Consider the following 27,900-nt stretch of genomic DNA (forward strand, 5'->3'; position numbering starts at 1 on the left):
GTAGAGTGGGGTCATGTTAAAAATCCATTAAAATTTGGCTCACATCCACTGAGGTCTTCAAGGTCAACTTAATGATTCATTAGTCCAAAATTGACGAAAAGCCTTAAAACTTAGAAACTATGATTCTACTGCATATGATACTGTGAATCTTACCGTATAAAGATTTAAAGGTCAATAGATGTTATCTGATATTTACTGCATTACAAACTTCTTAAAGTACATTTAAAAAGAACAAAGAAAACAAAATAAATATATAGAAAATATGATACTATTTTTAAAACTAATTATTGCCCAGACAGTGAGCTGCCTTGGCTCTCAGGCTTGTGCTCTCGCAGTGCTTCTTATTTTCTTATATAGGATGTTTTTTAGCTTGTTCCGTTTTCCATCTTGTGGCATTTTTAGATTGTTCTATTTTTTCTATGTTTATTACATTTTTTAGAATTAATTACTTTACTTTTCAGTTGTGTTTTTTACAGTGTCTCTACAGTACGGTGCATTTCAAGTTTTGTTGTTTCTAGAATGTTATATTGCAGCATTTGCATTTTTGTAATGTAATGTTTTTAGTGGCATTTGCATGCTTGCATGTGTGTCATTCTGTAAACCTGATAGCTTCTAAAGTTTCTGATAAAACTTCATAGGAGTGTAAAGTGGGGTCATATTAATAAACCATTAGTCAGTCAGTCAGTCAGTCAGTCAGAATACTTTATTGATCCCAAAGGGAAATTACTACTGTTACAGCTGCAACCGTTTCATTTAAACGAGTAAACCTAAAACACAATAACATACACTAAAGGCATAAAAGTATAAAGACTAAAGAGATATTTTGACTATATACACATCTAAATCTATACACATATGAAAATTGTGAGTGCAAAAATTTTTAAATAGGTGTCATTATATATATATATGCACAGTCCTTTTTTGTACAATGTATATAGTGTATGTACAATGTATATGGAAATTTAAACAATTTTATGTACAATTGAATACTGATAAATGAATGACACTGATGAACCACAATGCCACCTGTTAAGGGAGGAGTTATAGAGTCTGATGGCCACAGGTAGAAATGACCCCCTGTGGCGCTCTGTGGTGCATTTTGGTGGGATGAGTCTTGCACTGAATGTGCTCCTGTGTCCCATCACTGTGTTGTAGAGTGGGTGGGAGCCATTGTTCATAATGGCCTGCAGCTTAGACAGCATCCTCCTCTCCGACACTGCCATAAGCGAATCCAGCTCCACTCCCACCACATCACTGGCTTTGTGGATCAGTTTATTGAGTCTGTTGGCGTCTGCCGCCCTCAGTCTGCTGCCCCAGCATGCAACAGCATAGAGGATGGCACTCGCCACCACAGACTCATAGAAGATCCTGAGCATAGTCCGGCAGATGTTGAAGGACCTCAGGCGTCTCAGAAAATAGAGCCGACTTTGGCCCTTCCTGTATAGGGCATCAGTGTTCTTAGCCCAGTCCAGTTTGTTGTCAATGTGTACTCCCAGATATTTGTAGTCCTCAACGGTGTCCACACTGACCCCTCCGATGGACATAGGGGCCACCGGTGCCTTGTCTTTCCTCAAGTCCACCACCAGTTCCTTTGTCTTTGTCACGTTGAGCTCTAGATGGTTCCGCTTGCACCATGTGACAAAGTCCTTCACTGTCCTCCTGTACTCATCCTCATCACCCCTGTTGATACATCCAACTATTGCAGAGTCATCAGAAAACTTTTGAAGATGGCAGGTCTCTGAGCAGTAGCTGAAGTCTGTGGTGTAGAGGGTGAAGAGGAAGGGAGAGAGGACAGTCCCTTGTGGGGCTCCAGTGTTGCTAACTACTCTGTCAGACACACAGTGCTGCAGCCGTACATACTGTGGTCTGCCAGTCAGGTAGTCAACAATCCAGGACACAAGGGGGACATCTACCTGCATCGCTGTCAACTTATCACCCAGAAGAGCAGGCTGAATGGTGTTGAATGCACTTGAGAAGTCAAAGAACATGACCCTCACAGTGCTGGCCGGCTTATCCAGGTGAGCGTAGACTCGGTTTAGCAGGTAGATAATGGCATCCTCAACTCCCAGGCGGGGCTGGTAGGCGAACTGGAGGGGGTCCAGAAATGACTGGACAATGGGCCGGAGCTGATCCAGGACGAGTCTCTCCATGGTCTTCATTATGTGGGAAGTCAGTGCCACTGGCCTGTAATCCTTGACGTCACTGGGTCGTGTCATCTTCGGGACCGGAATGATGCAAGATGTCTTCCACATCACAGGGACCCTCTGAAGATCCAGGCTCATATTGAAGACATGGTGCAGTACTCCACAAAGCTGGTTGGCACAGGCTTTAAGCACCCTGGGGGAGACCCCGTCAGGGCCTGCAGCCTTGTTTTTGTGGAGTCTCTTAAGTTGTCTTCTCACCTGGTCAGCAGTGAGACTAACTGTAGAGGTGGCGGGTGGGGGAGGGGTGGAGACGTCAAGAGGGCCATCACAGGAGGGAAGCAGGCTATTGTGAAGTGTGGGGGTGGGTGGGGGTGGAGTGGACTTCTGGAGACCGGCAGCAGAGCTGTCTGGACGAGGGAGGACAGAGCCTGCAGTGTCAAACCTGTTAAAGAACAGATTTAGACACCTTACAGATTACACACCTTCCTTATAGCCTCCAAGCCATCAAATTCAACTTAAAGATTTATTGATTGAAAATTGATAAAAGGCCTTAAAATATAGAAACTAGGATTCATACAAGTGCAGTGTGTACTGTCATCATATAGATCAAAGAAAACAAAATCAGCATACAAAATGCAATGGTATTCCCATCCATCCATCCATCCACTTCTACTTCCACTTCCACTTCTCTAAGATCGGGTTGCGGGGGCAGCGGCCTAAGCAGAGGAACCCAGACCTCCCTCTCCCCAGCCTCCTCTTCCAGCTTATCCGAGGCATGAGTGGAATAACCTCTGCAGTGTGTCCTGGTTTCTGCCACGGGACCACCTCCCGGTAGGACATGCCAAGAACACCTCATCCAAGAGGCATCCAGGAAGCATCCTCGTCAGATGCCTGAATCGCCTCAACTGGCTCCTGTCAATGTGGAGGAGCAGAGGCTCTACTCTGAGCACCTCACAAATGACTATACTTATCACCCTGTCTCTAAGGGAGAGGCCAGTCACCCTTTGGATAAAGCTCATTTCCACCATTTTTATCCATGATCTCATTTTTTCGGTCACTACCAAAACATTGTGACCATAGGTGAGAGTAGTGACCTAGATCAACAGGTAAATCAGTAGCTACACTTTTACACTCAGCTCTCTTCATCATGGCAGACCGGTGCAGCGTCAGCATCACTGCAGCCACAACCCCAATCCATCTGTCAGTCTCCCCTTCCCCTCTCCCTTCACTCATAAACAAGATCCTGAGATACTTAAACTCTTCCACTTGGGGCAGCATCTCATCCCTGAGTGGGCACTCCACCCTTTTCTGGCTGAGGACCATGGCCTCAGACTTAATGGTGCTAATTCTAATACCCATGGCTTCACATTCAACTGCGAACTGTTTCAGTGCAAACTGGAGGCCACCACCTGATGAAGGACCACATCATCCACAAAAAGCAGATATTAAATTCTGAGGCCACCAAGGTGGCCTTCTGCCACTTGGCTATGCCTAGAAATTCTGTCCATAAAAATTATGAACAGAATCGCTGACCAAGGGCAACCCTGCCGGAGTCTAACACCTACCAGAAATGAGTCCGACTTATTGCCGGCATTGCGGACCAGGCTCTTGCTCCCATTTTACAGGGACTGAATGGCTCGTAACAATGGGCCAGACACCTGAAACTGCTGCAATTGAGGAGTGTAGATGGGATCCACCACCCCAGTCTGCCAATGCAGTGGCACCAGAGGCGCATCAACCAAGACAGCCCTACAGTGTCCAGAACATTCAGGAACTCAGGGCAAATCTCATCCACCCCAGAGGCCCTGCCACTAAGGAGTAGTTTAATTGTCTCAGTAACCTCACCTCCAGTAATGGGCCCTCGTCCCTTCACTCTGCTTCCTCGACGGAAGGTATGTGAGTGGGATTAAGGGGTTCCTCAAAGTATTCCTTCCACCACCCGACTATATGCTCAGTTGAAGTCAGCAGCACCCCACCCGCACTATACACTATACACACAGAGTACCGTTTTCCCCTCCTGTGTCACCTAACCTTTTAGCAGAATAACTTCAAGGCACTTTGAAAGTCTTTTTTTCTATGGCCTTACTGAACTCCTCCCACACCCAAGTTTTTTGCTTCAGCCACCACCCAAGCCACATTCCACTTCTTCTGCCAGTACCCATCAGCTGCCTCCCACAGGCTAACCAAGCTAGATAGGACTTCTTCAGCTTGATGGCTCCTTTTACCTCCAGTGTCCACAATCCCGACAGGCACCAACCACCTTGCAGCCAGAGCTCCGTGCAGTAGCTTTTAACAATGGTAGTGCGGAACATGGTCCATTAGGATTCAATGTCCCAGCCTCCCTCAGAATGCTGTCGAATTTCTGTTGAAGATCTTGCCGACTGGTGCCTCTACCAGATGTTCCAATCACACCCTCGCTATACATTTAGGTGCAAACTAGGGTGTTCTGGTGCACTTATGGACATGCATTTTCTAGGATGTTTTATGTTGGGTTAAGTTGTAGTATTTTCTACAATGTTGCAGTATTTTATGCTCTTTGTGGTATTATTTAGGAAGGTGTTTCGGATTTGATCTTGCATTTTCTAGAATGTTTTGTTTTTGTTGCATTTTCTAGACTGTTTAATTTTCTTTATTGCTGTTATGTTTGATGAAGTGTTGTGCTTTGTAACAATTTGTTGTGTATCCTTGTTGTCTTTGTTGTGTGTTTTGTTTAAAGGTAGTTTTGTGTTTGGTTTTGTCCAGTTTTGTATTTTGCATGTTGGGCCACCACACAGAAAATAATCTGGTTTTATGAAATTAAAAATATAAAAGGGTCATTTGACCCTGGGTGGAGGAGCTTTAATAGGGCTATGATTTAGATGTGAGGCAAGACAGCCGGAGGAGGGAGACAGTGACCACAGAGATGGAACTGGCTCTTAAACAACTTTCCTTCACACCCAGAATACACACTCAGACACACACAAACACACACAGTTCATTATTGCTGCTTGTTCACTCCTGTCCTTCCTGCTACTGCCTTGAAGTGATTAGCAAACTAATGAGACAATCTGCAAAATGTTTTTTTCCTGCACAAAAACCTTGTGCGCAATAAGCTGCCATATTATGTACTGCACTGAAGAATATCATGATTGAGCTACCTCTTCACAGCCTCTTTCCCATCCTGCTTCTTGTGTTCTCCTGACTGCCAGCAGGGTACTGCAGTAACTGGAGTGATATTTGTGTGATGTTGTTGCTGTTGTGAGCCCCAGGCTTTTTTCTCTGATCGGGTAGGGGCTCCTCATCTGGGTTCTAATGCCTGCCTCTCAGCCAATGGCATAGCAATATGACTAATGCACCACGTCCCACCCTTGCACCCCTCATCAGCTTTCTCTTTCGCTGAGGAGATTAGAGCTATGAGGCACTGAGACATGTCTTCAAAGTACCATATGGAGTGTAGATAAACCGGATCGAAAGTTCCTTCTGATAAGAGTAGTGTAAAAATAAGTAGTAGAAGTAAGAATGGAAAAAATAAGACATTGTGACTCAATGCCATGTTTTTCGTGCATCTCTGGAATTGATTTTTTCTTTTGATTCTTTTATTGACTTTATCAGGTGACCAGGGCCCTATTCCAGAAAGCATGTTCAACAAATTCTGAATTTAAGAATAAACTCTGAGTTGATTAACACCAAGATCAGCAACGGTCCAGGAAGGCTGAGCAAAGAGCCAAGTTTAATCAGCTCTGAATATGTGCACTCTGAGTTAAGCGCGTGCATGAGTAGAGAAATAAAGCCATCATCAGTGGAGATCCGACACTATGATTCACCATGGCAACGGGTAAATAAAGAGCAGACCTTCTATATTGATCCAGTGGACCGAGGAATATGCACGCATGTCAGTGCTGACCATAATATTTATTTTAAAAACAGAAGGGGTGGAAAGAGTAATTTTAATCAGCTCGGTCCACTCTGTCACCATCATAGAGAAAATCGAAGTTTGATATAAAATATATAATTTTTTATAATGTCTGTTGTCATCAACTAAACTGGAATTTTGATTAGAGTCTCTGGAGTTTGAAAAAAGGTGACTGGACTTCTTTTTTGTTTCTTGAAGACGTTTCATCTCTCATCCAAAAGGCTTCTTCAGTTCTCAGCCAAATGGTGGAGAGACACAGGTATTTAAACCCCTGTGGGCGTAGTCCCCTGGAGGTGGTTATGACCCTCTATTGTTCATGTGCGTAAACACATGTGCCAAAGTGTGAAGGGAGGCGTGGGTCATTTCAATCATTTGAATCAGTTTGATTAGAGGCTTTAATTTTTCATTTGACGTTTAAATCTAATGATTCACTTGTAACCTGATATGGATAAAATGTAGCTGACAGTAAGTGAACTGGAGAAACAGTTCGGACAGTTTACTGATGGACCTGTGATTTCAGTGACCCAAGAGACTCAGGAGTGGATCTGCCACCAAGTCCATTTTTTATTAAATAAAAAACCATTTGCTACCATTTGACCATTTAATTTTTTCAATAATTATTCAGTAAAAATTTAATGTGCGAAAGAAACATAACCTTAGTTTTTGGATTAAAATGCTTAGAGATAGAGACAGCAGACATGCTTTACTGACTTACTGTTAATGCTAAGAGTTTAATAATAGTGACTGTTTCACATTTAACTAAAAAAAAAAATGCAGGGCAGCTTTATCAAATCTTTTATGAATGTAAAGTTTTATCAGAAAAGGCAAACATATTACAAATGTCTTTTATCAAGCTACTGTATCTATATGCTGGTGCAGGTAGACATTAGTTATTTCAGTATAGTTTTGGAAGGATGAAACATTTCCATGAATGGACCCAAAGTGGACCTAGACAATATGAGCTGGGAATGACCAGAACCAAACTGATCCAGTCTGAATCTGTGATTCCTTTTTGGATCTGACACCAATCCAGACCTGATTTGCTGATCCATTACGGAGGCTATGATTCCAGTTCTGGGTCGACCCACTGAGAGCAATTTAGGTGATTTTCAGTGGAAAATATGTTGAGGCTCAGACCCAGAATGTTGTTAGACATAATTTAATGACTGAATCTCCATCTGTGAACAAGTTTTAATGTGAAATGTTCAGAACACAAACTTCTGTCTGTAGGCTGCATTTAAAAACTCACTTTAAATACATTTAGTTCTTCAATAATTTTAGCGTAATTTTTATTCAAATATTCACATCATCTTCAAAATTCAACTGTGACTTTTTTTCATCAGTGTGACAGCTTATAACATGACAAATGACTGATCATTGATCAGTGTCTTCTGTGTCTTGATGCTTTATACAGATAATTTTGATTTAAACAGTGATTCAACATACAGAAAACCTGGAATTTCTCTCATCTCAGGGTTAACAAACTCATAGTTGTTAGCTAAACCTGCATCCCAGAATAGGGCCCAGTAGTAGACCCAGTAGTATCCCAGAGGGGGGGGTGGGGGGAAGGGGGGGGGGGGGGGGGTGGACAAAGCACTCCATCTTCAAACTCAAGCTCGGAGTTTCTATCCAAAGACTCATATGTGCTTAGGTTTGTAGTTTAGAAGACAGGATTGTACATCCAAAGGCACTGAGTACACACATCAGAACAAAGCCCATAAAATCATTCCAGTTCTGCAGCTACTGATTTCTAATGACAAACAAAAACAGAGATGTGGCATGGTAAGAGTGCTCAGCCTGTATGGGTAAATGCATGTTTTTGTACTGTAGAAGTAAAAATCATGCCCCAAATGGAGTTTACCCGACTCCTGCGGTTCAGTGTGTGTTTTAGTAAATCCGATGTACACCAGTGAAAACATGCTGTGACTAATCTATCACAATCCATCATACACACAAACACACCCCCACCTATACATTTTCTTCCTTACTGAGTGGATTGAAAAATCTTCCACTTGAATTTGACACATTTGCCAACAGTACACAGTTCACCAAGCAAGGCGTGGCGGCTGGACTTGCAGCTGCTATTTGAATGCCACTGAGTCTCTGGAGAGGAAAAGAAAAGGATCTTTGCTTTCAGTCATTCCTATTGTCATGACAACTGCTTTAAATGCCTCATCTGTGATTGATGTTTCAGTGCTTCTTTCCACCTTGCCTCTTGTCATGTCAGAGAGGTTCAGTCATTTCTGCACATTGTGTATTCCTGTGAGGGATGTGCAGCCAAGCACAGCGGCATGTGATACATGCAAAGCATATTCAGCAGTCATGTTATCAGTTGAGTAATAGTGCAGCTTTTTATTTGTAGTTAAGCATCCCCCACCCTGCCTGTTTCCAGCGTTCTGTGACTGCCTTCACCCTCCCTTCCCACTCTCTGATTGGGGCATATATCTTCCACAGTGCTACACAACTTCACTCTTGGCAGAACCAGCATTTGCTCACCTGCTGTCTTGAAAGGTTTTAACTTCACAGAGAAAACGGGCAGTACACAAGAAAATTTGGGAGCCGATTTTTTTCCAGGCTTGCTCTAATGTGTCATTACAAGTCCTTTGCCTTTATAGTCTCTTGTTTAGCACATTACAAGATGTAACCAGTTGCTTGGATCTATTTCACACAGGTAACTCTTTTGACAGACACTGTAGCCAGGGTTCAGTCCCAAATAGAAGTGTTCCTGGCTCAGCTATAGTTTTGACAGACATGCAACTAAAACAGATGCATTCCAATTGGGGACCGAACCTTGGCTGCAGTCCTTGGTGCTACTTTAGCAACACGTGTGCATTGCCTGTGGCACTTGAGTCACTGCAAACAGATATCCTTTGCATTTTTCTGAACACCTTTCCTTGACCTAGATATACCATGTCAAGAAAAGAGGTTCATAAAGACTTTGGAAAAGACAACAGCAGTGCCAAGAGAACTCAAATGCGGTTACACAAGGCTGTGAAAAGGGACTGTCAGACAGCAATATCTCCTTTTCTTATGTAATGGATGGTCCTGTGCATTCTATACCTGTTAGAAACCTATAAGCAAAATAAGACGTAGAGACTACAAACAGCATTAACCACCGACATCTTTTCAATTCAGTTTTTTTTTCATTTACAGCACCAGTTCACAACAACAGTCACCTCAAGGCACTTTATAGTATAAGGTAAAGACCCTACAATATTAGAAAGAAATCCAAACAGTCACACAACCCCCTAAGAGCAAGCACTTGGTGACAGTGGGAAGGAAAACTCCCTTTTAACAGGGAGAAACCTCCACCAGAACTAGGCCCAAGAGGGGCAGGCATCTGCTGCAACCGGTTGGTAGGTGAGGGGAAAAAGAAAACTGCAAAGACAGTCATAACACAAGGCAAACAATATGAGAGAGACTCAGAGTTTAATAATTACTAATGATTAAATACAGTAGTGGTGTATAAGCACACAGAGAATAAAAAGAGATGAGTGAAAAGAAATGCTCAGTGCATCATTGGAAGCCCATCGGCAGCCTATGTCTATTGCAGCATAACTAAAAGGTGCTTCAGGGTCACCTGATCCAGCCTTCATGATTAGCTTTATTACAAAGGAAAGTTTTAAGCCTAATCTTATAAGTTGAGAGGGTGTCTGTCTCCCAAATGCAAACTGGGATCTGGTTCCATAGTAGAGGGACCTGATTGCTTAAGGCGCTGCCTCCCATTCTACTTTTGAAAACTCTGGGAACCACAAGTAAGCCTGCAGTCTTACAGTGAAGTGCTCTGTTAGAATAATAAGATATCACGTGGTCTTTAAGACATGATTTTCTTGATTAGTCAAGATTATGTATGTCAGGAGAAGGATTTTAAATTCAATTTAACAGGACGCCAATGAAGAGAAGCTAATATAGGAGACATTTTCATTTCAAATCCATTTTATTTATATAGCGCCAAATCACAACAGTCACCTCAAAGCACTTTGTATTATAAGGTAAAGACCTTGCAATAATTCAGAGAAATATGGTCTCTGATTCCAGTCCCATTTAGTACTCAATGATCCAGAACACTGCAGTATTATGGATCAATTGAAGGCTTTTCATGGAGCTTTTAGAGCAACCTGGTGAAAATGAACAACATGCATGAACTAGCTTTTAAGCAAGGAGATAGGATGTTTCCAATTTTAGCTATATTGTGCAAATTAATGAAGGCAGTCCCACAGATTTGTTTAATGTGCTTGCTGAAGGACATATCCTGATCCAAAAATTAGTTTCGTTGGTTTGTATCATTTGGCTTTATGACTAAATTAAGCTGGGTATCATCAGTATAACAAGCAGAAGAGGATGTGTGTGTGTGTATGTAATATATATATATATATATATATATATATATATATATATATATATATATATATATATATATATATATTGATAGATTGATTGATGAGGTACAACACTAATGCTATAGCAAAGGGGAGCCAGGACGACAGGTCAGGGGGGAGATTTCATCATCCCCACACTCCGAGATTGGGTACCAAGCCCCAAAAATAATAACTAGTATACTGAATAACAGAGCAGTTGATCTGAAAGATAAGATTATGGCTAAGATGGAAACCTGGACCCCTCGAAGCTGACTACCAAGACTACATGAAGTACCCTCTGAAAGTGTAGTAGAAGATGTGAATGCAGCACTAAAGACAATCCTTACTTTGACTATCACCAAAACCAGTCAGTTGATCTATAACAAGGCAGCAAGTGATCTTTGAGATGCTTGGCTACAAGATGAACAGCCACAAGGAGCAGTACCCTCCATGAAAAAGGCAACTAGAGGCTAAGATCAAGGCAGCAGGGGTGGGAAGTTAGCCAGCTATCAGAGTTGCAGAAAGCTGTGATGAAGAAAGGGGTGCCTAAGAAGTACAATGGACTGTCCATACCTGAGGCCTTAGAGACTGCCAAGCAAAGACTCACAGCCTTGGCTAATTGCCTAAAGAGATATACAAGAGAGATAGAAGCCAGGAAAATAAACCAGATGTTCTCCACTGAACCATCCAAGGTATACTCTCAGTGGCAGGGGGAACAATATGAGAACAGCACCCCCACCAAGGCAGAAGACGGAATAATGCTGGAAGAGTATATGGGAGAAGGATGCATCACACAACACCAATGCTCAGTAGCTAGTGGATCTAAGAGTACACCAAAGTAACCTCCCTGAACAGGATCAAGTAACCATCACAGTGGCAGACATCCAAGAAAGACTCTCGCATATGAAGAGCTGGACAGCACCAGATATGATTCACGCCTACTGGCTAAAGAAGCTAACTGCACTCCATGAGCGCCTGGTAGCACAAATGAACCAGCTGCTAGAGGCTAAGACACATCCAGAATGGCTGACCAAAGGCCAGATGGTCCTGATCCCCAAGGACCCCCAGAAGGGACCGGTTCCATCCAACCGTCCAATAACCTGCCTCAGTACAACATGGAAGCTCTTGTCAGCAGCCAAGATGAGCAGGCACATGGCACAATAAATGAGCAGGCCCCAGAAAGGAATTGGCAGAAATACCAGGGGAGGAAAACACCAGCTACTGGTAGATAGAGCAGTTTCTCGAGACCGTAAGACTAGACTGACCAACCTGTGCACCGCCTGGATTGATTACAAGAAAGCCTATGACTCGATGCTGCACACATGGATCCTGGAATGCCTAGAATTGCACAAAATCAACAGGCCCCTAACAGCCTTCATCAAGAACCCAATGGGAATGCGGAGAACAACACTAGAGGCCAACTTCAGGCCCATTGCACAAGTCACCATTAGGTGCGGGATTTATCAAGGAGATGCTCTGTCCCCACTGCTGTTCTGCATAGGCCTGAATCCTCTACGAAATGGAGCAACCATCAGCCACCTCCTCTACATGGATCAGGCAGTATGCCAGGAGTGAACGAGATATTGATTCACTGATCCACACCGCACGGATCTACAGCACTGACATTGGAATGTCATTTGGACTGGAGAAGTGTAGTTGGATGGTAACAAAGAGAGGGAAGGCAGTCAGAACTGAGGGGATTGCACTACCAGAAGGCAACATTGCAGACATTGAAGACAGCTGCAAGTACCTTGGAATCCTACAAGCAAATGGGAACCATGAAGAGGCCACTAGGAGAGCTGCAATGTCCAAGTACCTGCAGAGAGTAAAGAAAGTCCTAAAGAGTCAGCTGAATGGGAAAAACAAGATCCGGGCAATTAACACTTAAGCCCTGACAGCTATTCTTAGCCATCAGTTTTAAATTTGCTTCAGTGTTGCCTGCTCTGGCCTCTGGAATGCAATTGACTATGATTGCTGGGGTGTCTAGCTTCACATTTCTCAGAATAGAGTCACCAACAACCATTTTTTCTTCAGTACGTAAGTCACTGATTCGGGAAATTTGATTCTAAACATGAACAGATTGGTGGTTACAAGGGTCTTCTCTTTTTGGCGTTTCCTCCTCACAGTCACCCAATAAGTGAATACTAAGAATATCATTTGCAGGTGAATCAAGAGAAAGTGTGTTCTGGTAAAGTACGTGTAGGTTATGGTATGAAATAAATTGATATAATAAAGTTTGTAATTAACTGAACTCCCCACATTAAGCTACGAAAAACACCACTGTGCTTTGCAACTGCAGTGAGACCCAATGGTTCACACCTTTGGGTGTGGTCATTAACACTCTGGTCAGCAAAGACTGGTCAGCAGAAATTTGTTTCTAACCCACCCTTAGAGTTTTTATTCTGTTCACTTAATTCTCTGAGGTTACTACTCACAGTCCAACAGATGTCAGGTTAATTGGTGATTCTAAACCAGCCATGGATGTAAGGTGGATAAAGTGCTGAATATATGGTTAAATGAGCATGTAGTCTAAAGCACTGCAAGTGGACAGTAAGACTAGAAACTAACCCTATGGTATCGAGCTGTGATTTTTGAATTTCGACATTCATGGAAATTTGAAACTGCTGGCTAAGGCTAATCGTAGATTTGGTAAGATCGTTATTCACGTCGGCAGTAATGACACCCGGTTACGCCAATCGGAGGTCACTAAAATTAATATTGACTCGGTGTGTAACTTTGCTAAAACGATGTCGGACTCTGTAGTTTTCTCTGGGCCCCTCCCCAATCAGACCAGGAGCGACATGTTTAGCCGCATGTTCTCCTTGAATCGCTGGCTGTCTGAGTGGTGTCCAAAAAATGACGTGGGCTTCATAGATAATTGGCAAAGTTTCTGGGGAAAACCTGGTCTTGTTAGGAGAGACGGCATCCATCCCACTTTGGATGGAGCAGCTCTCATTTCTAGAAATCTGGCCAAATTTATTAACCCTCCTAAAAACTGACTACCCAGGGTTGAGACCAGGAAGCAGAGTTGCAGTCTTACACGCCTCTCTGCAGCTTCTCTCCTCCTGCCATCCCCCCAAAACCCCATCCCCATAGAGTCGGTGCCTGCTCCCAGACCACCAAAAACCAAAGCTAAAATCAGCAAAAAACTATTTAAGCATAAAAATTCAAAAACAATAAATAATACAGCTTCATCAACTGCACCAAAGAATAAAACAATTAAATGTGGATTGTTAAACATTAGGTCTCTCTCTTCCAAGTCCCTATTAGTAAATGATTTAATAATTGATCAAAGTATTGATTTATTCTGCCTTACAGAAACCTGGTTACAGCAGGATGAATATGTTAGTTTAAATGAATCAACACCCCCGAGTCACAGTAATTGTCAGAATGCTCGAAGCACAGGTCGAGGAGGAGGATTAGCTGCAATCTTCAATTCCAGCTTATTAATTAATCAGAGACCCAGACAAAGTTTTCATTCTTTTGAAAGCCTGACTCTTAGTCTTGTCCATCCTAATTGGGAAAATCAAAAACCTGTTTTATTTGTTATTATCTATCGTCCACCTGGTCCCTACTCAGAGTTTCTGTCTGATTTCTCAGACTTTTTATCTGATTTAGTGCTCAGTTCAGATAAAATAATTATAGTGGGTGATTTCAACATCCATGTAGATGCTGAGAATGACAGCCTCAACACTGCATTTAATCTATTGTTAGATTCAATTGGCTTCTCTCAAAATGTAAAGGAGCCCACCCACCACTTTAATCATACTTTGGATCTTGTCCTAACATATGGCATAGAAACTGAAGACCTAACAGTATTCCCTGAAAGCCCCCTCCTGTCTGATCATTTCTTAGTAACATTTACATTTACTTTAATGGATTACACAGCAGTGGGGAATAAGTTTAATTACAGTAGAAGTCTTTCTGAAAGTGCTGTAACTAAGTTTAAGGATCTAATTCCTTCATTGTTATGCTCTTCAGTGCCATGTGCCAACACAGTGCAGAGCAGCTACCTAAACTCTGCTCCCAGTGAGGTTGATTATCTCGTCAATAGTTTTACATCCTCACTGCGTATAACTTTGGATACTGTGGCTCCTCTGAAAAGGAAAGCTTCAAATCAGAAGTGCCTGACTCCGTGGTATAATTCACAAACGCACAGCTTAAAGCAGATAACCCGAAAGCTGGAGAGGGAATGGCGTCTCACTAAATTAGAAGATGCTCATTTAGCCTGGAAAAAGAGTTTGTTGCTCTATAAAAAAGCCCTCCGTAAAGCTAAGACATCTTACTATTCATCATTAATTGAAGAAAATAAGAACAACCCCAGGTTTCTTTTCAGCACTGTAGCCAGGCTGACAAAGAGTCAGAGCTCTGTAGAGCCGAGTATTCCTTTCACGTTAACTAGTAGTGACTTCATGGATTTCTTTACAAATAAAATTTTAGACATTCGAGAAAAAATTATTCATAACCATCTCAAAGATTATTCTTCATGTTCGGCTGCTTTCAGCACTGCTGGTATTTGTTTAGACTCTTTTGCTCCAGTTGATCTTTCAGAGTTAACTTCAATAGTTACTTCCTCCAAACCAGCAACATGTTTATTAGATCCCATTCCTACTAGACTGTTCAAAGAAGTCTTTCCAATTATTGATGCTTCAATCTTAAAAATGATCAATCAGTCTTTATTAGTTGGCTATGTACCACAGACCTTCAAGGTGGCTGTAATTAAACCTCTGCTTAAAAAGCCATCACTTGACCCAGCTGTCTTAGCTAATTATAGGCCAATCTCCAACCTTCCTTTTCTCTCAAAGATTCTTGAAAGAGTAGTTGTAAAACAGCTAACTGATCATCTGCAGAGGAACGGTTTATTTGAAGAGTTTCAGTCAGGTTTCAGAATTCATCACAGTACAGAAACAGCATTAGTGAAGGTTACCAATGATCTTCTTACAACCTCTGACAGTGGACTCATCTCTGTTCTTGTCCTGTTGGACCTCAGTGCAGCTTTTGATACTGTTGACCATAACATTTTATTACAGAGATTAGAGCTTGCTATAGGTATTAAAGGTACTGCACTGCAGTGGTTTGAATCATATTTATCTCATAGACTCCAATTTGTTCATGTAAATGGGGAGTCTTCTTCAGACAGTAAGGTTAATTATGGAGTTCCACAGGGTTCTGTGCTAGGACCAATTTTATTTACATTATACATGCTTCCCTTAGGCAGTATTATTAGAAAGCACTGCATCAATTTTCATTGTTATGCAGATGATACTCAGCTTTACCTATCAATGAAGCCAGATGACACACATCAATTAGTTAAACTGCAGGAATGTCTTAAAGATATTAAGGCCTGGATGACCTCTAATTTCCTGCTTCTAAATTCAGATAAAACTGAAATTCTTGTTCTCGGCCCCACAAATCTTAGAAACATGGTGTCTACCCAGATACTTACTCTGGATGGCATTACTTTGGCCTCCAGTAACACTGTGAGAAATCTTGGAGTCATTTTTGACCAGGATATGTCCTTCAATGCACATATTAAACAAATATGTAGGACCGCTTTTTTGCATTTGCGCAATATTTCTAAAATTAGAAACATCCTTTCTCAGAGTGATGCTGAAAAGCTAATTCATGCATTTATTACTTCTAGGCTGGATTATTGTAATTCATTATTATCAGGCTGTCCTAAAAGCTTTCTGAAAAGCCTTCAGCTGATCCAAAATGCTGCAGCTAGAGTACTGACAGGGACTAGAAAGAGAGAGCATATTTCTCCCATATTGGCTTCTCTTCATTGGCTCCCTGTTAAATCTAGAATAGAATTTAAAATTCTTCTCCTCACATACAAGGTCTTGAATAATCAGGCACCATCTTATCTCAAAGACCTCATAGTACCATATCGCCCCAACAGAGCACTTCGCTCTCAGACTGCTGGCTTACTTGTGGTTCCTAGGATACTTAAGAGTAGAATGGGAGGCAGAGCCTTCAGCTTTCAGGCGCCTCTTCTGTGGAACCAGCTTCCAGCTTGGATTCGGGAGACAGACACCCTCTCTATTTTTAAGATTAGGCTTAAAACTTTCCTTTATGATAAAGCTTATAGTTAGGGCTGGATCAGGTGACCCTGAACCATCCCTTAGTTATGCTGCTATAGGCCTAGTCTGCTGGGGGGTTCACATAATGCACTGTTTCTCATTCACCTTATTTACTTTGTTTATACTCCACTCTGCATTTAATCATTAATTGATATTAATCTCTGGCTCTCTTCCACAGCATGTCTTTCTCTCCCCTCAGCCCAACCGGTCGCGGCAGATGACTGCCCCTCCCTGAGCCTGGTTCTGCTGGAGGTTTCTTCCTGTTAAAAGGGAGTTTTTCCTTTCCACTGTCGCCAAGTGCTGCTCATAGGGGGTCGTTTTGACTGTTGGGTTTTCTCTGTATTATTGTAGGGTCTTTACCCACAATACAAAGCGCCTTGAGGCGACAGTTTGTTGTGATTTGGCGCTATATAAATAAAATTGAATTGAATTGAATTGAATTGAATTGAATTGAATTTAGAAAAAATATTCTTCAAAATCTTACCAATAAGATAACAGAAAAATAAGCCTTCTAAATGACACATATCAAAACTTTTTTCATCCCTATAACAGTTATAATAGTTATTGATAGATAAGTAGATAATACCAGTTTAGATCAGTTTGAGAAGACAAGATTGCCATGCATATAGTGATGCATCATTTTTGGTGAAAACAAAAACAACAATTTTTCATGTTCCTGGACCACCAGAACCTTTTAAATATAAAAAGAGTGTATAGAAGCTGTTGTGTTTTTTTCTTAATGCACTCCTCTCTCACTACAGAACTGTAGTGTGTTTGCCAGGATAACACATGTGCAGCCATATTAACTGAGATTAAAGGCTGTACTTGCCCAGCCATTTCACTGCGAGGGACTCATCTGCTCTGGATGTGAAGTGTGGACCTACCCTCAACACATCCAGCGGTTTCCATAGTGACCAGCAGGCCAATCCCCTCTCCCCTTTTCAGCACTTTAGTGCAGCGATCTTGTGTATAGTATGTTACGTGGGTTCTTTTACAGTGAGATATTCCTTGCTTAGTCAACAGCCTCGGGTATATTTGCAAATGCAATGTTACTTAGTATATTAACAGTAAAAAAAAAAATGCTATAAAATGTACATAAAGATTACATTGTACCTGTATAAAGACTCACATGCTACATACAGTATAACAGTCTTAAGGAAACATACCACACAGTTGTGCCTCCGAGCACTAATAGATATTGATCATATGGACAGGATTAAGTAGTTCTAACATTGGTAGTCTATTTACATTAATACAAATTAAGTGGAGAGTTTGTGCATGCGATTTGTAGCAGCAGTTATATCATGAGTCAGCTGTACGTGAGCCATCATCCCAAATGCTGTGTGTGTGTGTGTGTGTGTGTGTGTGTGTGTGTGTGTGTGTGTGTGTGTGTGTGTGTGTGTGTGTGTGTGTGTGTGTGTTTGTGTGTGTGTGTGTGTGTGTGTGTGTGTGAGGAGGTAGGAGATTTAACTCTGTTGAAGTCACTGTGTCTAAGTTTTCTGCTCTCCTGTTCCCCCAGACCAGACACAGAGGTCCCCAGCTCCGCCATGACTCACAGACACCACCATCACTCGTGAGTACTTGTTTGTTGTACATTAGAGAATTTTGTGTATATGTAGTGAAATGTTAGTGCTATGACGCAAAAACGTACTTTAAGAGAAAGGAAAATGTGTACTTTTTCTTGGAATGCAGAGAATCAATAATAGTTTTTTATTTCTTCATATCTACTTATGAAGGGATGAACACAGTTCACTTTTTACCGTATGTATGCTGCTCTGTGCATGTGTTGTGTGTGCATGTTGTGTGCCCCAAAAACAACTACTGCTGGAGGCTAAAAAGCAACTCCACACACTGTTCTGCTGCACCAACAGAAGTAAAGGTGGACTGTATTTGCGTAGCACTGATGATGTCACACCAGCAGAGCTATTTTTAGAAAGGGGTCTGAGGAAGACTGGCCTTTTTTCTTTTTTTTTTCCTTCTTTTTTTCTTTTCACCTTTCCTAGAACGTTATTACTATTCAAAGCTCTTCACCTGTGCATGCTCTTCTTTCAGCCCGTTTAATCTCATTGTTTTGGTCAATTTAGAGAATCTATTGGCTGCTGATTGCATCCAGAAGGCTGAGTTTGTGACTAAGCACACACAAACACAGTCAAATGTTGTGACCACAGGATCCACAGACGGCATGGAAATTCATTAATAGCCACTGTGTGTGGACTATGTTGATATTTATAAAGGTGATCAAAAATAATGAGGACAAATGAAGAAGTATTCATGCATATAGGACAGACTGTACACTTGCCCTACTGAAGAATTTCCAGTGTGGTTTTATGCTTACATCATACATGTTGAAGATCATTTAAAGTGACTGACTACAGTATTAGCCCCAGCATGCAGCACCAGATGCAATGGGGTGGTGTTGACCTGCCATTAATCCCACTACCCATCTGCCTACAAACCTTATGTTAGTCCCATGATCTTCATTAGGCGTTTTGTTTTCGCTGACATCCAGGGAGTCACATAAAAGTCATATTTTCTGGCTCACTAGTGCTGGATTGCATAAGAAAGAAGGAGCCTCCATCTGTTCCACCCAGGGCTGGCTTGCCTGCGCTAAGCGGACTTTTCATCTTATTATCACAGCAAATTCACCCCCCCCTCCACTAGATCAGGGCACAGCAGCAAAGCCGTTCTGTCTTTGATGGATGATCATGTGACTTGACCAAGCTCAAGGTCACTGGATTTCCTAAAGTTCCTCCGTTAAGCATACCCATCACAGCTGAAAAACATGGGCAGCATGAACAGGAATCAGTCATTTCTCTTTTCCTGCCTGCTTTAGTGTTGGAGAGTAAGGAAACCTACTTCCGTGACCTTTGATGCACTAAGCAGTTGCAGGTGTTGAAAAAGCTTGTGGCTCTATTCTAAGTCAATCTGTGTAATACACTGCTGCCCCAAGTTACCTCAAAAAGGAAGTCCACACTGAGTGTTCAGCATATTCAGTTTGAACTATAATGATGGATAGCATGTTAGAGTGCCGACCAGAAACCACAAGGTGCTGAAAAATGAAGTTAATGAAGTGCCAAAAACTGCAGTTCCACTGCAACCCTGTCCGGGATAGATTTACCAGGGCCACACCCTGGAGCGGAGGATTATATCTCTCAGCTGGCCTGGTTATGCCTTGGTGTTTCCAAGCTGGAGGAGGTGGGTGGGGAGAAGGATGTCTGGGTTTCTCTGCTGAGGCTGCTGCCCCCACAACCCTGGCCCCAGATAAGTGGAAATGGATGGATGGATGGATGGATGGATGGATGGATAGATAGATAGTACAGGGGACCAAGAACCAGTTAGTGGTCCATGGAAAACCAGCAAGTTCTATCATAAATAAATTCTGAAGCACGAGGTAAAATTAATTGAACTGTAGCTGCTCCATAACACTGCAGCAGGTGCATTGTACTGTACCTACTGATGTTGCACTTACTGTATGTTCAATTATTGCATCAAAACAATGCACAAAAGACTTTGCTAGCAAAAAGAGGATTTAGTTGGGGATCCCAGAAAATTGATTCTATTGATCTGGACATTGTCATGGTCCTGGGCCGTGTGCCCAACGTTTTGTGTTCTTTTAGGTTCTGTTTTCAGTGAGTTCTTCTGTTATGTTCCCTGTTTCGCATTTGGTTTTGATTCTTTGTTCATTATAGTTTCCTGTTCGGTTATTAGTTATCATTATTGTTATTGACTTCCTGGTTCCCTTCATTGTTGTTGTCTTCTCGTGTCTGTCTTGGTCTGTGTCTTGTGTTTAGTTTGACTTCCCATTGTTCCCTATGTGTTTAGGTTTCCATTTAGTCATGTTTACATTCCCTTTGTGTGCCTGCCCTTCTATAGGTCAAGTCTGCGTTATCATGTTTGGTCTCTTCCTGTTTTATTTTGACAGTCTCTTGTCCTATGTGTATTCACCTGTATTCACCTGTTCTCCCCAGATGTTCCCACTCTCCTCTTGTTACCTCGTGTGTATATATTGTCTGTGTCTAGTTCAGTTCTCTGTTGTGTCATCCCTCATGGTAGTCAGTTCCTTACTGTGTCTCCTGCTAGCCTGAAGTTCCCATGTTCTTAAGTTTAGTTACAGCCTATTACCTGCCAGCAATAAAAGCTGCTTTTAAGTTTACTTCCACCTCTGAGTTCTGCATTTTGGGTCCACTTCCTGCCTGGCTCACTACTGGATCACGACAGGCAGTGTTTTCAGTGGGCGAAACTTTATGTCACTCATCCAGGTGACTTCTTGAGTCTCAGCTGACTGCAGGTTTCCCCAACCTTATAAATTATACCTTTGTGTAATGACCGAAACTAGCACCACTGACTATCAATGGACTATGTGCTCAGCTTCATGACAGCTAATATTAAAGTTGTCATCACCATTGATCAATGGGCATGACTACCATTCACATAAAGTTGGGGAATGGCTCCAGTCACAGAATTGTAAGGTGGTGAAAGATGTACTCTAAGGCCCTCTCCTCCGTTCAGAGATGGTTGTTCCTTTTTCATTCAAATGTCCTCCTTGACTCCCTGTTCAGACCAGCGCTCCTCCCTGTCCAGGATGTGCACATCTTCATCAATTTCAATTTTTCAATTTCAATTTTTCACAGTTCAGTTTCATTTATATAGCACCAAATCACAACAACAGTCACCTCAAGATGCTTTATGTTGTTAGGTAAAAACCCTACAATAATACAGAGAAAACCCCAACAATCAGACGGTCCCCTATGACAAGCACTTGGTGACAGTGTGAAAGAAAACTCTGTTGGGGGAGCGAGCAGAGGGAGATGGGACAAAAAACACACATGGAGCCAGAGTTTCAATAATCACTAATAATTAAATGCAGTTATAGTTGTATACAAACACATAGAAAGTGAAAAAGAAGTGAGAGAAGAAATGCTCAGTGCTCTGTCTCCCAAATCCAAACTGGGAGCTGGTTCCATAGTAGAGGGGCCTGATTGCTGAAGGCTCTGCCTCCCATTCTACTTTTAAAAACTCTAGGAACCAAAAGTAAGCCTGCAGTATGACAGTGAAGTGCTCTATTAGACAATATGGAACTATGACCTCTTAAAGATGTCATAGTTCCATATTGTGGTTTTGCTGCTATGCAAAGCCAAAATGTCAATTATGAAAACAATTCTTTCTTTGAGGGTTTCTCATTATGAGAGATGCCTTTCACAGCACATTTTTGTCAAAGTCTGAGGAATATGGACCCAAAGGCAAAACAGATGAATGTAAAACCTGACCTTTATTTGAGTAGAAGCAAAAGTCCATAAGATGCAAAGATCCAACAGGAAACCAAATAGTCCAAAAACACAAACTTGGGAACACCACAGAGGAACAACAGATGCGCTAACAAAGGACAAAGGACAGACTGGGCTTATATACACACACACTGAGGGTTAATGGGGAATGAGACACGGCTAAAGACCCCTAAACTAAATCAAGGTAAAGAGACAAAGCTGAACTGAGGCAGCTAAAGTAAAGCTAAATACAAAACATAAGAGACAAGAGACTACCAAAATAAAACAGGTGAAAATAAATATGAAAACATTTAACACAGGCGCAGAAACATGAGGACAAGACACAGTAAACATTGGGGATGCAGGCAAACTGAAACAAACTAGAACCATGAACAGAACTCAGCTAAACTAAAGAGTAAGAGGCCTGAGAATATAAACACAAAGAAACCAGGAAATATCTGCTGAGAGTAAAAGAATGCCACAAACACAAGAATACAAAAAACAAAAACTCAAACTCTACCACAAAACCCCAGGGTGCATAACAGTGTTTTTAATCCATTATTAATATTGGTTATCACATTATAGAAATGCCACTCATATAGACCTTTTATTTTCTGATTTAAATGAAAGCATACAGTACTGTGATTTGATGCTTAGGTTGTAATGGTTTGTGACATTGCTGTGACCCATTCTTAGTTATTCAAAACTGACTTTATCTTTAGATGCCAAAGGATCAAGCAGAATTTATATGGCACATGATCATTAATAATAACAGTGGGGATATGAGCGCACTCATTCATCTTGCTTTCTGTGTTAACTATGTGTGCATGTACAACAGCTTAGTAAGGCCTTGTATATCATTTTTTTCCTGACAGTGATCAAATGAAGCAGCTAGAGCTGCAACACTGGGTTTTAAATTGACTGGTCTTTACTGGAAAATTTCTTTTCAGCACTTCTCCACAGAGAGCTTACAGCAGGACCTTTGGGCATCAACATTGTTCCCCATTTCCTTTTATTGCAAAGGTAAATCTATCGAGAGATGTCTCCCCACGTCTGTAATGATGGGTCACTGAAATATTTAAGGAGCCATGCTGGTTAAACTTTAATGCGAGTCTCAGTGTGCACCTTTACATCTTGAAAGTTAACTGTAGCAGTGTCAGACAGCCTTTGTGCAATGCTTTAAACAATCTAGGAATATGACTAGATGATGAGCTCAGTAGTAATGTGATTCTAAACACTACTGACCTCCAGGTCTCATTCTGATTGTTGTTTTAGGCATTGAGCCTTTATGGCCTTGGTGTCGACACCCTTAGTGTGTTGTAGACGGAGATGTGTGTATTTAATGTGCAGCAGTGCTGCAGTTGCTGTTAGCTATAGTGGTATAAAAGCTCTGCACCTCAGTGGAGCATGGCTGCTTTTAGTAGTTACAAACAGAATTTGTCAAATGTACATTAAACCAGAGACTCCAGCAAACTAAGAGTAATATAGGCCTATGTGCACAGATGCATTGTCATCATGCATGGAGAAAGCATAACTAGGATATTTTATTGGTGCTCTTGCCACAGGTGTTTGTGCCGAATTGATCTAATTGTAAAGTCTCTTTCATGGCAGTGCTGCGGAGCAGTGCTGAGAGTATGAGAGATCAAAGCAGCCTCAGTCTCCCATGAATCTGCATTGAGCCAAATTCACCCACCAAATGTACTACACTGTAAGAGCTGCCTTTACTTAAAAAAAAAAAAAAGCAAAATTAAGTAACCTTAAGAGGGGTGAGCTATACTAACTTATTTTGAGTCTGTCAAATATAAATCATTTTATGTTAAATGCACAAGGTTGAAACAGAGAACATCTTAAATAAGGAATTCAAAGTCCAAAATGCTTAAACACTTAAAAAACACACACACACACAACATAGTCCTGCTAAATACACAACCCGTACCTGTACAGGAACACAGTGAGCCAGCTTCTGCAGTCAGGCTGGAGTTGTCATTTCTGTGTCATTTAATGTGATGGGTAGTGTTGTTTCTACAAGTTCACTGTCATACACAGACCAGGCTGCCTGTATAACATGACTGTTATACAGGCAGCCAGTAAATATTGTCACTGTCACTGTAAGTAAGCAGTGCAGTGATCATTCAGAGAGACTGTGACCCAGTTTTGTTGTTGTTGGTGGTTTTTGTTTGTTTGTTTTATGTAGTGTGTTTGTGTGTATGTGTGGGTCAATTTGTCACGAGACAAATAATGAACACAGTGTAAAAGTTAGTACTTTTTAGCCAGCTCTCAATTTTTCAAACCTCTTTTACCCAGGAGTGTCATGGAATAGCATGTGCTTACACGCACATGTGTAAGCACATTCACAAGCACACTCACAATTGTACAGCCCTCTTTAAGAAGTGCTGTACAATTGGACTTTCACATGTTACTCATATGGTATGACTGCTAACTGTGCCCAAGCTCTGAAGTCCAGCACTTGCTCTGTGGGAATTGTTTCAGTGAGAACTGCTGTTAAGTAATTTGCAAATCTATAAGGCATGTGAGAGAGATGTCATCTAGATGGCAGCAGCAGAAAAATTTTCTGGGTAATTTAAGGAGGTGATAATTAATAAGAGTGGGAGCTGAAAATGTCCTAGAACTATAAAATGACTTGTAATGAAATGCAAGTGATTTAATTTTACTCTATAATGTGAGCTTTATGGGTAAAATAAATAAATAAGCATTGATTCTTCACACCAGCATTATAACTGTGTGTGTGTCTGTTTTACTGAGCTGAGGGCTGATGGTGTTTTTATGTCTCAGTGTTAGGCAGCCATAATGCAAAGTGCAGTTAGATAAAATGTTAACAAAGGTATTACCTGCCGTAAAGGCATTCATTTCACATTCAGCAGATGAGCAGAAACACGTGCTGGACTACTGACTGAAACTGCATTGACTATCCACTGACATGACTTGTTATTATAACCACTGCTGATAGGCAAACATGGCAAACTAGTCCTCTAATGTGACAGCAATACACAAGCAAAAGAACTACATCTTTTATGCTTTGCTTAACATTTTGTCACGATTGTTTTAGGCTCAAAAACAGCCTTTTCAACTTTAGGGAATGATTGGTATTTCATTTTAAATAGAAGACCTTTGTTGCCATTACAGTTTACAGTAATAAACAGGTGGTAAAGGTTAAGTCAATTCAGTTCAATCCCAATTAAAATATTATAGCAAATCATTACATGAGTCATTACAGGGCACTTTACGTTGTAGGGTCAAGACTTTATAGCGTTACAGAGAGAACTCCAACTCACAGTGGAGAGGAAAAAGTTTCCATTAACAAGAAAAGACTCCAGACAGAACTAGTTGTAGAGACTGGCCATCTGCCTCAAAAAGTTGGGCTGAGAGGAGAGTGGGGAGAGAGAAAATTGAGTAACAACAAACAATTAACATTGAGCAAGTTGGTGGCATCAGTAACTGCAGTGCCAAAGGAAGAGATACTGTACTTGCAGAAAGGCCAGGAAGAGGGAGGGCAGAGAGGATAAAGCACAGACTACTGGGGCCAAGGAGAAGCCGCGCAATGAATAATATTTAATACCAAAAAATGGAGAGCGAAAAGGGGTAGAAGAGAAGTGCTGAGTGCATCATGTAACATCCCCCATCCGTTTTCTTAATTGCTTATCCAAATTAGTGACACGGGGCGCTGAAGCCTACCCCACCTGACACAGGAGGAAAGGAGCCCTTATAGCCCGATTTTATATGGCGTGCATGTTTTTTGCCCACACAACCAAACAATGAATACATTTCTGCCTGCAGTTCCTCTTTTGAACGCATGGAGGCAGCATCGTCATGGAGGCAGCATCGTGTAACAGATGTCTGCCAACTGCCAGAAAACCTCAAAAAGAAGACTGAATAATGGACAAAACATTGGGCCTTGGTGGGGGTCATAAGTGACATAGAGGGCTCTGCTGGTGTACGTTGCTGAATTTGACGCTTAACTGGCCGAATGAAATGTCCTCTGACCCTTAAGGTATCATGGCTACAGCAAGTAGAAAAAGGAAGGTTGATGGTGAAGCTGCCACTTCCAGGAAAGCAGGAAATGACAATATTTTTTTCACTGCAAACCGAAATAACTGCCTGCCTGATTTGCCGCGATACTGTTGCCTTGTTTGAGGAACATAATTTGAAGATGCACTACGAAACAAAACATGCTAATACATATGTTCAGCTATCACCAAAGCAGTGTGCTCAACGACCGCTTTGGTGATTTTGCTACTATCGAAAAGAGCACTTTGGCATTTGACACCAGCATCTTTCATGCCTTTTTACCAGCAGCTAGATAACAGCATGTTTCCAGAGAAGTGAACATTTGCAGAGAAAATGTTCAGACTTAAACAAGAACTGCTTGAGATCAAGACTAAGTGACTCCCACCTATGTGACATTTTATGCATGTCAACCACTGTTCTGGAATCAGACCTGCCCTGTGTACCTGTGGGCCCTTCACATTAGTGTCAGTAGCTTACCTGTTGCTCTGTTATCAGAATTACACTGAGTTGTACTTCAGAGTTTCTGTGGGTTTTAAATTTCTGCTGGAAATTCAGGGAGCTTTTATGCTGTGTTCATCTTAATGATTACATTTGCTTACTTCAATTTTGTTTGCTGCATAAAAATGAAAATATTAAATAAAAGAATATTTATATGCATCTTTTATTGTTTAAAATAATGTCCCTAGAGCATGGTTTGAGGCAATCAAGCTCCAATTTAATACATTTCTTGGGATTAGGGCTTAACCCAAGCTTTTGAGCAGAGAGAGTCTGCATCCTTGAGCCAAAGCAGGAGCTGGTTTCACAGAGGAAGGGTTTGATAGTTAAAGCCTCTGCCTTTTATTATACTATTGAACATTTAAAACCAGTGCTGATCAACTCAACCCCAGCACTTATGAAAAACCCCAAACAGATGGAGGTAAGAAGTCCATCCATCCATCCATGTTCTTCCACTTATCCAATTCAGGGTCCCGGGGGGAAGGAGCCTATCTCAGCTGCCATAGGGCAAGAGGCAAGGTCCCACACACAACTATTCACATAGACATTCACACCTATGGGCAACTTAGACTCACCCACTAACATAACCCCACCAACTGCATGTCTTTGGACTGTGGGAAGAATTAAGAAGTACAAAACAATATATCTCCGAGTCCTAAATAGAAGAAACTGTAGTCAAGGTGTTGCAGCAGAAGCTTGTTTCTAGGATGTGTCCTCCAGCTGTTACAATGGCCATGCCAATAGTAAATGGACTAGTTCTTGTATAGCACTTTTCTGCTCTATCTGAGCACTCAACGCGCTTATATAACACGTTTACATTCACCCATTCACACAAGCACTTCCATGTGTAACTAAGCTAAGTGCTTTTATTGTCTTTCACATTCATACTCCAACGCTTGCGTCCGAGAGCAACTTGGGGTTCGGTATCTTGCCCAAGGATACTTTGTCTTGCAGCCCGGAGCAGCCAGGAATCAAACCGCCAACCTTCCGATGACCTGGTGACCTGCTCTACCTCCAGAGCTACAGCTCGTATACAATGAAGAAAAATGGCGCCAAGAAGCATTTCTTGATGCCTATTGAGTATCATCATCATACAGTCTATATATACCAACGTTGTTCTCCTAGCCAAGTTTCTTTGACCTGTGTGATCTATGTTGACTTGCACTAAACTTTCAAGACTGCTGGATTCACAAATCCTTTAAGCAGACTTTGTAGCTCTACTACATCTTACCTCCTCGCTTCCTCCTATCACCAGGTCATGATAAAATGATTCTTTCTACCTTTTTGCACCTCTCTATAACCCCCTTTCAAATCAATGCAAAAATGCTTGTGACCACTGGCTTGCAGATGTAAATGATCACATAACATAACTGTGCCAAATAACATCTATTGCTGAGCTGTTATGGCAGACAGCTGCCATCTGTTAATCAGGAAGTCTTTTACAACATCAGTGTTCTGCCCATCAGTTTTCCCATCATTTCCCTTTTTAAATGAACAACTAATCCACCAATTTAGATTTGAAAAATGGTTAGTGCGTCACTTTAAAGTTTTCCTCATATAGAGCCTAACATTAGACAACAGGCTTATGTCTGTATCACTGCTCATATGCAGAATTAAGGATCTTGATTTCTTAACTAA

At 41.5% G+C, this 27,900-nt stretch overlaps 1 protein-coding gene across 2 annotated transcripts in view; it reads left to right on the forward strand.

Moving 5' to 3' along the window:
- The window catches only part of iqsec1b (IQ motif and Sec7 domain ArfGEF 1b), a 220,962-nt gene that overhangs the window by 37,790 nt on the left and 155,272 nt on the right, over positions 1 to 27,900 (forward strand). For both annotated transcript variants that reach the window (XM_030729495.1, XM_030729499.1), the window contains exon 2: positions 17,997 to 18,050. In XM_030729495.1, the coding sequence (XP_030585355.1) occupies positions 18,025 to 18,050 (26 nt within the window). In that variant the 5' untranslated portion in view covers positions 17,997 to 18,024. The remainder of the gene's footprint in view (positions 1 to 17,996; positions 18,051 to 27,900) is intronic.

This window comes from Archocentrus centrarchus, chromosome 5 (genome assembly GCF_007364275.1).
Source record: "Archocentrus centrarchus isolate MPI-CPG fArcCen1 chromosome 5, fArcCen1, whole genome shotgun sequence".
In the NCBI taxonomy this organism is placed as follows: Eukaryota; Metazoa; Chordata; class Actinopteri; order Cichliformes; family Cichlidae; genus Archocentrus; species Archocentrus centrarchus.